Below are 13,063 nucleotides of genomic sequence, written 5' to 3'. Positions count from 1 at the left end.
ATGTGGCCAACTGCTGCCATCTCACTCACACACAAATATTGACAAGTAAACATTCATGTGAAGTCTTTATTGCATTTTTGTTATTCTATTTCCAAACAGTAGGATATTAAAAGCAGCCACTCATAAAAACCATTGCTTCAGTTTGACAGGCGATAAACCTGTTTTGAAAACCGTCTTTTCATACAAATGTCCCGTTTACAAACTGCATATGAAAGTCTACTTTTAACTACGTATACATAAGAGGAAGCTAAATGACATGATGTACCAACTTGACTGTGTTTGTGTGAAGGCTCTGGGAATGGAGGATGCATGCAGCTGGAAGTCCTGACGGTAAACCGGCATGTTGAGATCGTCGTCGTAGTAACCAGCTGGGATGAAACGCTGCGAGGTTAACGGCTACCAAACTACAAAAAAATCACTCAGATCTGAGTCTGATGCACGACTTGGAACCACATTTATCAGCCGAGCTGGAGTTGATAAAGGCATCGTTAAGTTATGAGCTGTTAGCTAATGGTTAGGCACAAACCCGTCACCTTGACAACACATTCATTCATAGAAATCCAACAGATCAAAAACCAAGAAACAATCTCATGCAACCCACAAACCAAACATAAAAACCCATTTTATGTCTCTTTCTCTGTAGCAGAAAGTAGTTCCCAGTTTTTCGAAAACAAACCTGCAATTTGGTTTCATGCTTGTTGGATCTATTTTCTTACACAGCAGTTATTCATTCAGGCCATCAGCTGCCCAGACGCACGCAGGCAAAAAAAAACAAACCTTCAAGTTTCAGGTGGACGCCGACGGTTCGTCACAGCATGTACAACTAGTGTTCACATAGAACAACACAGTATGTGGATGAACGTCACAAAGGAATCTACCAAACTGACTAATTACAAGATGCACTGGATGTCGTGTTAAAGGGTCTCGTTGTCATGGTAACGCCGGAGAAATGCAGATCTCACAGTTTTTCATAGAGATCCTCACAAAATAAATTGGAAACGTAAACTTAGATATAGATTTTTGGAATCATTTAAAATATCTTGCAAGAGCCACAAACAAAAAATATCCTCCGTTGTATTTTGGTGGCGACAGAAACGTCCACGATATCTTATAAAGGTCTGTAATTTGGATGAAGACTGAATGTAAACAGCAGCATGATTCCCAGTGGAGCTGAAGCTGTAAAACAAAGCGTGGCCTTACTCGTTATTAGCTACTCGTTAAAACCTTTATTTGATCAACCCATCGTGCTGTATAGTAACACTTGGTAGGAGTCAGAGGTCTATGACTGACGGTTACAGTTGGATCACACTACAGGTCGCTAGGTTAGCAAGCTCAGATGTCTGATATGCTGAGATACTAAAGCAATAAGAGTGTGTTTATAATGGATAACTATTTACAGAATGGGATAATAAATAAAATAATTCACATGAAAGTGATCTAATAATGCATGACTTCTACAGACGAAACCACTCGTAACGGTGATGCATTCACGTCATTCCCTTTCTCCACATCCTCCATTAATAAATACACACATATATACAGTGGACAGACTCTTAGAAAATGCCTTGTATTCGGACGCAGCAGTCATTGGCTCAGTTTACAGCTGAAACGCTCGAGGTGCAGACGCCACCTCCTCATCCCACGTTCTCTGACACGCATGTGAGGAGGAGGTTTAAAGCTCCTCCGTGAGCTCCTCGGCAGGTAGAGGGCTGGGAGAGGGAGGGCCAGCGGGAGAGGGCGGGCTCGTCGACCTGGGAGGTGTAGAGGGAGGAGAGGGAAACAGGGTTGGGTGGATGGGAGACGGGGAGGGAGGTTCTCCTTTGGTTGGGGAAGAGAAGGGGAAGAATACGACAGGTTTGACGGGGGAGACGGGGGACAGCGGGGCCTGTTTTGTGGGAGAGGAAGATGGGGATGTTGCCTCTTTGATCGGAGAGGAGGAGGAGGAGGTTTGGGTGGGAGGTGATGGGGAAGGGCAGGAGGTGAAAACAGCAGGAGGAGCACAGGGGGAGGGAGTCTCAAGAGCAAAGCAGGGAGCAGCGGAGGGCGATGTTCCTAATTCAGGATCGGAGGAAACGGGCAAGGAGGCGACGGGGAGAGTCTCAGCAGAGGGGGAGGAGTGGAGCAAGATGGGAGCAGGAGGAGGGACGGAGCAGGGGGATGTAGCAGTAGCAGCACCCTTGGGTGCCTTGAGAGGTTTGGTCTTAGTGGGCGACGCTAGCGTGGTGGGTTTGGGTTCTTTGGCGCGTGCCGCCCGTTTGTTGGGAGAAGCCGGTCCGGACTTTGTGGGTGAGGCTGGTTTGACTGGAAGGGCTGATGGGACTCTGTGGTCGGCCGATGCTGGTGGAGGAGGTGGACGTAGCTGGAGGGTCTCCTTATCTAGAGGGGTCCTCTGGAGAAACAAAGACCATCAGCTTCATACTGAATCCAACCAAATACCAATCAGAACACAGAGAGATCCTCTACATAGTAATTGATAAGTGATTTCCTTTGAATTAGCTCTAGTTTTCTATTTATCCCTACAATCTTTAACTGCTGTCTTTTTTTACTGATCTCTATGAATGAACAACACACGATGAAAGAAGCTAATGGAAATGGACATAAATAACTGAAAGGTGATCAAACATAACGAGTATTTTCTTCCTTCAGATCATCTCTGCCAATGTTACGTGCAGAGAAAAGGGCAAATGAGAAAGGAACCGTTCACTTTCAGCGCGTCGCTTTTGTCTCGAGTGAAGCCAATGATGTGTTCAAACGTGGGACAGAAAACTAGTAGATATCAGGTTCCTCATTTGCCCTTGAGCTGAAACGAGGCGTAGCGTTAGGTGTTAGTACATACCATTGCCTTGGAGCTAATTCGGAGGGACGTAATGCAGGGAGAGGGGAGAAGCAAAAAGGGAGACTAGTCTTACTCACAGCTTCACAAAACCAAGTCAACACAACAAGCATGGCGGCCTGCGGACGGCTGTTGTTCCAGCTCAGCGCTAATCACACGTTTCAGATCATTGGAGCTCGGTTTGGACCAAATGAAGCTTTTGGATTTGAGAAGGCTGAGCTGGAACAAATCGTCTTTCTATAAGTGACTAATTCAGGGTAGAAACGCAGGTCTGTTAGTATCAAACATCGCACTGGAAAGGAGGGTTTTTTATTATTCTAGTTTAAAAGATAGGATTAACGTTATTACATATTTTTTATTGTCAACAAAATTCACGAAAAGAATAAAACCCAATAATTAATATTTGCCTGTTTAGCCTGATAGAGCTTATTCTCCTGAGTCATAGAGCTCTATTGAATTAATCCCCTGTTGAAAAGTCCTGAACAAAAGCTATTTCAATTTTCTCTCAGTTTGAGTAATATTTACTGAAAACGTGCACAGCAGCTATTTTTATTTGAGCCTTTTAGAACTAATTACCGTCTGGTGGTTGTTTGCCTCCGCTAACCAGTCGAGCTGCAGATTACATCCACGTCTGACCAGGTCATCAATTATTTTATACCAGTAGAAACATAGAAATTGTAGCAAGTAGCAAAGGAATAGCTGAGTCATGGCTAAAAAAAACATGTTTTGTGAGGTCACAGTGACCTTTAACCACCAACAACCAATCACATCACCGTTGACATGCTGACTTTTTCAACATACTATACTGACTTTTTTCTCACTTTTTCAACGTACTATACTGACTTTTTTCAACATACTATACTGACTTTTTTCTCACTTTTTCAACGTACTATACTGACTTTTTTCAACATACTATACTGACTTTTTTCAACATACTATACTGACTTTTTTCTCACTTTTTCAACGTACTATACTGACTTTTTTCAACATACTATACTGACTTTTTTCAACATACTATACTGACTTTTTTCAACATACTATACTGACTTTTTTCAACATACTATACTGACTTTTTTTTCTCACTTTTTCAACGTACTATACTGACTTTTTTCAACGTACTATTTTTTTTCTCACTTATTTTGATATACTACACTATGACTTTTTTTTAAAAAAGGTAATTGCAATATGTTGAAGTTTAACAAAAATATTTTGAAGAATTTCCCTCCTGGCTTTGTTCCCCAAGTTCATTGATTATATCTTCCACAGGAGCCAAATGTCTTTTTGGCTGAGTGTCACAGAAAGTACTGAGATACATACATGTAGGTTTTGACTTTTAGTCGGATTTGTTGACAAGAATAAATATAGAATAACGTCAGCCTTGTCCTTTAAACTGGGCAGGGCATACTGTATCCAAGGCAATAAAGCCACATTGGTTTGCATCCATCTCTGCGAATTGAAGCTACATAATTCTGCCAGCACAGTTCTTATTCTTTTCCACAAGGTGGCAGCAGAGTACTATGAACATGGAACAGTGCTGAGATTACAGAAAGTTGATTTTAAGGAGCTTTTCTGAATAACATCCCATTCAAACAGCAGAGAGGGAGGCAAATGAAAATGCTCTTGCGTTAGCTTGCATTAGCTCTGTAAACATGCTAAATACCCTCGACGGCAACGTGATTAAACAAACACATCCTTCAAAACACAGACGCTTATTTTCACACCCGTAGAAGTTTGTGATTGATAAACATGGAGGGAGCAGAATGATGAGTATGACAACAAGAGGGGTGAGGACAGAGTGCATGTTGGGTGAGTGAGGTCCACATCAGCTTGGTTACGGAAGCAGTTACTGCAGCTGGCGTTGGAGAAGAGGGGCAGAGGGCCTGAGAGAGAGACAGGAAGGAAGGGAAAGGGAGAGCAAGGGGGAGTCGTTCTAGATGGAGGGGGTGAAGGGAAGGGCGATGGCTTGAGAGGATGAAGGGAGCAGGAGGAGGAGGAGGGGGTGAAGTGTGTACCCGGCTCTCAGCTCCAGGCGTCCCCTTTGGTCCTGGGTCGGGTGTGAGGGAGGGGTGAGGAGGAGGGAGGAGGAAGAGGATGGAGAGGAGGAGGAAGGGCCGAGGCCAGGGTCCGCGTTTTACACCTCAAACTGTCAAATGAGATTTACAACAAGAAATGAGGCTCTTTGCAGCGAAGATCGAATGTCATTTCTAGTTCAGACACGTTCCCTGCGACCCCTTCCCTGCGTTCAGACAGACTGAAGAGAGTTGGACTGATGGGTGGTGTGACCCCGATGAGATGAGGAGTGGAGGAAGTCAAACTGCACAACAGGAAATGATGCGAGACTTGGAACAGACAAGTAAGGAAGGATGTGACCGCTACAGGAATGAGCTTATTCTTTTTGATCTAAAATCATGTCATGTTTGCAGCAGCACACGTTGTTGCGTCTCTAACGTCCTCTTGGACGATGATTGAGGTCAGATATTCTCAGCCGGGCGATTAAGTGGGTGTAAGATTCATATGAAGTGAATAAGAAGGAGTTCAATCTGTATTTGGGTCAGACTTTCACCGCCATGCAGTGAATGTTTGGAAAAGGGCCCAAGCTGCTTCAGACACCTCGTCGATTACGATTAAACCCGTGTCAAAAGGATTTCCCTCTAAATCTCAGAATCAAACGTTGCTTACCATGATGACGGACACGCCGGCCGTGGTGTTGTTGTGCTTCGGCACGGTGTTAAAGTGCGTCTTCAGTTTACCTGAGACCTCCATCTTCATGTTGTTCTCGATGACGGCGTCGTCCTGCACACACACACACATACACACCCAATCAGGCCAAGAAGGTGGGTCAAGAAGCTCCACGTACACAGAGAGAGAACAGGAGGCTGTGAGATACCGTGACCCAAGGGTGGGAGAGGATGTCTTGAGCTGTGAAGCGAGCCTCCGCGTTGACCTGCAGCATCTTTCCAATCAGCTCCTGCAAGAAAACGCAGTTTAGGACGACATCAAAGATAAAACTTTTTTTTTAAACTCCACCTCAGGTACCTGGATTGTGTGAAAGTTTATTGCAAAAATATTTTCCAGCCTAATTCCAGTTATATAAGGGTTTGGATTAAACCACGCGTTGGTGAGCGAAATCCTCCAGGAAATCCAGTGTAATGTCATTAAGAGTGATGAATGAATATCTTTTGTGTGCCCTTGTCTTCCTACTTATCGTGTGTGTGTGTGTGTGTGTGTGTGTGTGTGTGTGTGTGTGTGTGTGTGTGTGTGTGTGTGTGTGTGTGTGTGTGTGTGTGTGTGTGTGTGTGTGTGTGTGTGTGTGTGTGTGTGTGTGTGTGTGCGTGTGTGCGTGCGTGTGTGCGTGTGCGGTCCCAACCTTGGCTGAGTCGGTGATGTTGTCCCAGTAAGGGGTTGGAAAGTCCAGTCGCCCCAGAAGGATCTGGTCAAACAGGTCCTCCTGCAGGTTACTGTCACTAAACAGAAAGAGACACACAAACTCTCACCTGAACTTCACCTTAAATAATCCTAAACAGCCTCACCTGTAACTTAACCTTTAATTATGTGCTTATTCTAATAACTGTGAAGCACTATGGATGAAACACATTAAGTCAAATCCCTCCCACACTATGAGGGAATCCATAACATGATGACTCATCACTGTTAGTCCAGGTAAGATAATGATAACGTGACTGAACTTAATATCATGCACATAATATCCAGGAGTGAACGTGGAGGAGTACCTTCTAAAGGGAGGGAAGCCACACAGGAGGATGTATGTGATGACGCCTGCAGCCCAGATATCCACCTTCAGACCATAACTGTGGGAAGAGAGGGACAAAGGGTCAGTTAAGGATTAACTGCAGCTAAATAGCTTACAGACAAACAGACAGATGGCTGACTGACTGGACAGAAAACAATAGTTTTCAATCTGTCTACAACAATGACATGGAGGTACTTATACCACAATACGCATTTATGTCAAAAAAAAAATACCCGTCTGCCTCTAATCAGCTAATTACAAAACACTGGTATCACAGAGGCACACCTCTAGATGTTTCTCTAGAATTAGCACCTTCACAAGTGAAAACTAAAGATCTAAAGTATGGAAAGCCCCCACCCACAATAAAAATATATACAATAATAACAATAAAAATCAAGCTTACCCAGACTCAGAGATGATTTCTGGAGCCACATACGTAGGAGTTCCACACACGGTATACAGAGGTCCCTCCACCACTGTGGCCAAGCCGAAGTCCCCCAGTTTCACCGACTTGGTGCCATCTGGATACTCAAAGACCTTAAAAACACAACACACGCCCAGTTAAAGCCCACTGAGCAGCTGGACTTGTCGGAAAAAGACTCCGGTGTAAATATTTACCAGCAAGTTCTCGGGTTTAATGTCCCTGTGGACGATGTTCATGCTGTGCAGGTACTTCAGAGCCCCGGCCAGATTATACACCATGACCCCGGCGTCTCTCTCCGTGTATTTGGCCGAGGAGGTGATGGCATCAAATAAATCTCCTCCCTGCGTCAACATCGATAAAAAACAAGCTCAGACGGCACAGAGAAACGTCCACTGTGCACTAACACCGCCCCCCCTATTAGCCTCTGCTGTACCTTGACCAGCTCCATGACCAGGTAGAGTTCAGATGGAGTGTCCACCTCCTCCATCAGCATGATGATGTTGGGGTGTTTCACCTTCCGCAGCACCGCAACCTCGTTCTCGATGAGGTGCTCCTGGAAACAACGAGACAGATGAGCCAAGGTGATGCACGCTCCGGTACACGGGGGTTTAAACCGAGGCAGTCATGCTCATCAGACGCTTGTGGATTGAATCTGAATGTGTGTGGGTGTTTGTGATGCACAGTGGAACATATGACCTTTCCTTTCCTTTACACAAAGAAGAAAAGGGAGGGAGAAAAAAAGAGACCTTTCCACTGCACTTGGTCTTGTCGATGATCTTCAGTGCAAACTCTTTTCCCGTAGACCTGAACAGAAAGAGTACAGGGCCGTCAATAGAACAGTGTGTGTAACTCAAATGTCGTGCTCACAGGAGAGATTTTCATTCTGCACCTTTACAAACACAATAACTCAACTATGCTGCATGTTCTCCATTCTAGACCATAAGACGCTGACTGAGGGCCGACTCAGAGAGCTAGAACTGGAAGTGGACATTAGGTTATTGTGGGGATACGGGTAAGAAATACTTGCACTGTCCCTGCAACACCCTCAAAGTACTCTCTAGGACGCAGCATCAGATTATGAGAACACAGCCTCCTCATCATCATAATCTCTGCCTGAGCAGTGCGTTGACTCAGAGATTAAAAGGCTAATGAAGTGAAATCACCGCTGGGATTAATCCTTGGGATATTTACGTCTCCACAACGCCTGTGATCAGGACTTAGAAACCCCGATGGGGCGGTTACCACACGTGATGCCCGTCTCATTAAGCTGCCCCCCCTGCGGTGCCATCACCGTGTTCCTCCTACCTCTCCACGCACTCTTTGACCACAGCGAAGTTGCCGTCTCCGATGACCTTGCCGATCTTGTATTTTTCCAAGATGGTGGTGGTAGGCGGGTAGCGGTTCCCGTTAACTGCTGAAGGGAGACAGCGGTTACCACGGGCAACAGATACTAACCGGCAGAAACCAGTTCTCAAGACTGAAGTAAGGGACCACACGCTGTGCAACACAAGATGCACAGCTAACCTGGTCCACCTGGGGTCATTAGTGAACGGAGCAGTAATATTATTTCCTAAAATCATTAGATAGGTATCTGCTCATGCTGTTAATCCTCCACTCGAGGATTACTCTTGGACACTTTGGTTGGGTAAGCAAATTGTAAAATGTGCCCCGGATGGGAAAAGATGAAGATCAATTTGATGGAGTAGTCGATGTAATGTCTCCATGTTAGAGGGTGAGGGTGAGGGTGAGGGTAAGGGTGAGGTGGTGTCTCCGTTGGCAGGTCAGCTGAAGGAGAGGGAAGGAGAAAGGAGAGGACGTACCCTCCGGACTCGTTTGCTCCTGGTGGTTGTTCAACGAGCCATTTACATTTGACGACTCGATGTGCTGCGACGGCGGGACCTGCAGGACGCAACAACAAAAACAATGAGCGCCTGGCCTCAGACGTAACCCATAGATACATCACCATGGCAACTTTAGGGATTTGAAGCTTCCACCTAGGCCTGTTCGATTAATTGATTTTAAATCGTAATCGTGATTATGTAGTTAGGACGATGTTAAAAACGTGAAAATCGATTTTTAAAAAAGTTAAAGTTCTGCACTTTATTCATTAATTTTTGTTTAATGGACACGCCTTAACAACTTTAAGATACATGTGAAAGTGAGGTTTTCCTCTTAATCCCAAAGGGATTGTTTTTTTTTTGTTTACAAGAAGATAACATGGAGCAAAGCCAGATGGCAAAAGTTCATTAATTGTTCTTTATATTAATCCCTTGAGGGATTTTATGTTTAATAAGAGCAAGGTTTGCACTCAAATCCCAATGGGGACATTATTTGCAAAATGTTCAATAAAAAACAGCATATTTGAAATAATTTCTTTGCCTTTTGTCATTTCACAAAATAATCAAAAATCGGATTTTGAGAGAAGAAAATCTGGATTTTATTTTTGGGCAAAATCGAACAGCCCTACACCCACCAAACTCATAGAATATGGAATTCATGTGGTTTTGACGTTACACTATCGGCCGTGCAACCAGTAGAATAATCACATGATTGAAATGGTGACCGAGGGCTAAATGAAGCTCGCCCTTCAGAACGGACAAGGTGCCAGAGCTCCTGGAACATATCGCCTCCTCCATTATCCACTTCTCATCACTGCACATAAAACCCGTTATGGCTCCAAATGAATGATTCATTCCTTAAGAGCATCGTTTCTGCGGAGCACAGCGGCGGCAATTTCAACATCTTATGGTGATATTTTTTTTAAATGTCGGCCATAAATAAGGTAAGATTATTCTTGATTAGTCCCACGACAGGGAGATTTATGATTTACAAATGCAGCATTAAAATAAGACCGCTGATCTTCTCCGTTATGCACAGTAGTGTTCTGCACCATAATGCACATCACCTTACAGTGAGGATCTATTATTTAGTTGAAAAGTAGGAATGGAACACCTTCAAAGTCTCTTTTTACAACTGGATACATAGAAAAGCTTTTCCCCCCTATACTGTCTTTAGGTGGCTTTATTTGGCTGAGTTAGCGACTGTGTCACTGAAATCCTATTTTTCAAAATATCTGCGTCTTCATCTGAAGGAGTCTTGGATCCTGCAGATGAATGTGGATAGAAAAGTCTTTGACTGGGCTTAGAGAGGGACGGTGGCGATGTGGAGGAGGTTTGCCAGCTGGCTGCAGCAGTTAGACACTCTGTAGTTTGGGACTAACACGGAGCTTACAGAAGAATCCATCAATAAATCAGATTAGTGTCCCTAACTCGACCAAAAACACATCATAGAGCTGCAGCTCGGGGCAACATGTTTGGACATAAGACGGCTGGCATCTTGTCTCCAAACATGGACATCGACGGGTATGGTCGGGCTCCAGTTGTCCTACTGAAGAGTTTGTGTGGATCCAGGTCAGATAAAATGCATTAACCAATGAAAACAGGCATGCAAATGAACGTGATATACCTCACCTTAAAACTGGAGATGGGTCGGGGGCTGGTGGGAGACGGGGTGGAGGACTTGGTGGACTTTGGAGTTGAGATCTGGCTGCTTGAGACGCTGTTTACTATGTGGAGAAAAACAGGAAGTAAATATGCAAAAAGATTTATTATGATTGTGAGTACAATAGTTGTTTGACGAGGTTCGTACAATATACACACACATGCATGTGCAGATACTGCCATCAGCATGCCATAGAGTCATAACAAAGTCATAAAACAGTGCAATATCGTACGTCATGAAAGTCATCGTGTAGTATGCAATAAATATTACCATAAAAAGTATAGCATGTCATAGAAAGTTGTAGTAAAAGGCTGGTTGAGTGACCTGCAAGCAACTGGTGTTACAACTGCTTTTTAACTTTTTCTGTTTCTTTTGTGTGTTTTTAAGGTTTCACAATCAACATTTTTGCCATCTGTTAAACTGAAAAACTATAATAATGATCTCCACAACAAAGAAACAACAAACAGCAGCTCCCGACACTCACAGCGTCACAACTACAATCAGAGACACACAGCTGTTGATTCCTCTCTATTAGGATGCAACACTTATCCATAATAAACTTTATTGTGTGACACAAGGACCGCAGCAGGGACGAGGGAGCTTTTATTGCCTCAGTGATTCATTCTCTCAAGAACAGACTATTCCTGCCAACCTCTCTCTTGGTTTCACTTCATCTGCATAAACACATCTGAGCCGAGGATAAATCATCTCACGCAACTCAACAAACAAGCAATCGGAGGTTTTTTTCCCCATTTCTTCAGGGTGTCTATCTTGTGTTTTTTATGAAGATGCTTTTGAAGAGCTACTTAGGGAAATCTCAAACATGGCATCAGCTTTAAAAGTGTAGTTGAACTTGTGAGCACCTCAGCTGTTACAGATGAGGAGGCTTAACACAGCTGAAGAGTCTAATCAGTTCATGGCGTTGAATCAGTGGATTCTGGAGCAGATGGCATTAAATTAGGTAGATTTAACCGTTGCCCCCCCGACGTCTTGTCTGGGCGAGAGGAAAGGAGGGAAAGATGCCCCGTTTTGCAATATTCTAAAAAATAAAAAATGTAAAATGATTTGTGTTTCCGCCCTGTGATGCAGATACGCTCCAAATTATAATATTCTTTCTCATTCTTGAATGTAATTAAGATGTGACTGCCAGTAATGAACTCATTATTTGTTCATGTATTTCTTTATGGCAAATGGAAGATATTGTAGCTGTCAAAAATCTTATATATGCACGACTTGTTAACATGCTAAACTGTTGCACGTTTGCATGTAACTTTGAGGATGTGTGATATTTACCATATAAGCAGGAAATCTTAGCATTAATAACACTTTATTTTTAGACCTTTCCTGTTAAGAAGAAGTGTTAGAAAGATGGACACTATGATCTCTTGGGAGGCGACAAAACAAATCTGATTAAACAACATCATTTCAGAATCTGCGGACCATGACTGAATGTCCGATCCGGTTTTGGACAGATAGTGAACGGATATGGCAGGTGTCTGATGAGGTAAACTGTGTGACATCATCAAGAGCCTCACCTGGAGACTTGATTGGAGACTGGCTGGTGGAGTAGTGGACATGCTGTCTTGCTGCAGCGGGCGGAAACAGAAATAACGATTAGTCAGGCAGACGTCATCACATAAAAATCACATACCATGACATTGTAGATGTTTGGTATTTCCACAGGACTGTAAACTCTTCCTTAAGCTGGTGTAATGGTTTGTGGAAAACTCATTACTCAGCAGAATGTCACCATCTCTCACTGCACCGCACAAATTGCCAAGTCATTCTGTCACAACTCAGGGTTCAGGTTGAGGCTGCTAAATAAAAAAAAAAGGCTGTTACGCAGCCCGTCACCCAGAAATGACCTGAATGTCACTTTGGCATCAGATGAAAGGCATTTCTACACATTTAATGTAATAATTTGACCTTTCAGATGCTCCACTGAAGAGATAGTAAACAGATCTATGCGTTACAGTCGTGGTTCTGACCTGCACCGGGGGACTTGCTGCGTCGTGAAAGTCCGGGGCTCTTAGTGGTCCGGTTCGGAGTAGCGGAGCGGGCGTGCGACGTCTTCAGCACTCTGCATTCTACGGGGAGAACAGGCTCAGGGTCACCATCGCATATATTACCCTTCCTCTAAACACAGAGCTGCTCTTTTTTCCCGGGCAGAGTTAATGTGACACGCTTATGCCCAGCAAGCTGCTGCAGCAGAGAAACGACCCTGGAAAGCAGCACAGTCACACAATGGTGTTTAGTCAAATAAGGTTAAAAAGATTCAGCATTATCGGTCCCAATACCACAACAACACCTGACGTTTCTGAACCGATATAAACACTATACTCTGTTCTATGACCTGGTTTTCTTCTGACAGGAAGCCAAACGTCTCCATTGTTAAATATTCTCTAAACTAAGATGCCGTACAAGAAACGCTTCAAAAACCAGATTAAAGGATGAATAATCAAGACTACAAACATGAGCAGGTAACTTTCAACATGAGACACATGACTAGTCTCTACAGGCACATAACACGACATGCCGGTAATCAAAAAAGAAG

At 43.8% G+C, this 13,063-nt stretch overlaps 1 protein-coding gene across 6 annotated transcripts in view; it reads right to left on the bottom strand.

Annotated features, from left to right (window-relative positions):
* Positions 1 to 323: 323 nt before the first annotated feature.
* dclk2a (doublecortin-like kinase 2a) overlaps positions 324 to 13,063 on the bottom strand; it is a 33,664-nt gene continuing 20,924 nt past the window's right edge. For 2 of the 6 annotated variants that reach the window (XM_084005733.1, XM_084005731.1), the window contains exons 4-17: positions 12,498 to 12,596; positions 12,045 to 12,095; positions 10,479 to 10,573; positions 8,829 to 8,907; positions 8,314 to 8,422; positions 7,755 to 7,812; positions 7,442 to 7,561; positions 7,203 to 7,349; positions 6,988 to 7,121; positions 6,565 to 6,642; positions 6,201 to 6,297; positions 5,721 to 5,801; positions 5,513 to 5,626; positions 324 to 2,389 (exon numbers count right to left, since the gene is read on the bottom strand). In XM_084005733.1, coding sequence (XP_083861859.1) covers positions 1,673 to 2,389; positions 5,513 to 5,626; positions 5,721 to 5,801; positions 6,201 to 6,297; positions 6,565 to 6,642; positions 6,988 to 7,121; positions 7,203 to 7,349; positions 7,442 to 7,561; positions 7,755 to 7,812; positions 8,314 to 8,422; positions 8,829 to 8,907; positions 10,479 to 10,573; positions 12,045 to 12,095; positions 12,498 to 12,596 — 1,979 coding nt within the window. In that variant the 3' untranslated portion in view covers positions 324 to 1,672. Of the gene's footprint in view, positions 2,412 to 2,836; positions 2,850 to 4,848; positions 4,977 to 5,512; positions 5,627 to 5,720; positions 5,802 to 6,200; positions 6,298 to 6,564; positions 6,643 to 6,987; positions 7,122 to 7,202; positions 7,350 to 7,441; positions 7,562 to 7,754; positions 7,813 to 8,313; positions 8,423 to 8,828; positions 8,908 to 10,478; positions 10,574 to 12,044; positions 12,096 to 12,497; positions 12,597 to 13,063 lie in introns of those variants that run through there. The other 4 variants (XM_084005734.1, XM_084005732.1, XM_084005735.1 and 1 more) reach the window with 4 other exon arrangements.

Source organism: Eutrigla gurnardus, assembly GCF_963514095.1.
Source record: "Eutrigla gurnardus genome assembly, chromosome: 3".
In the NCBI taxonomy this organism is placed as follows: Eukaryota; Metazoa; Chordata; class Actinopteri; order Perciformes; family Triglidae; genus Eutrigla; species Eutrigla gurnardus.
The sequence above is the reverse complement of the archived record's forward strand: the minus strand, read 5'-3'. Positions and strand labels throughout refer to the sequence as shown.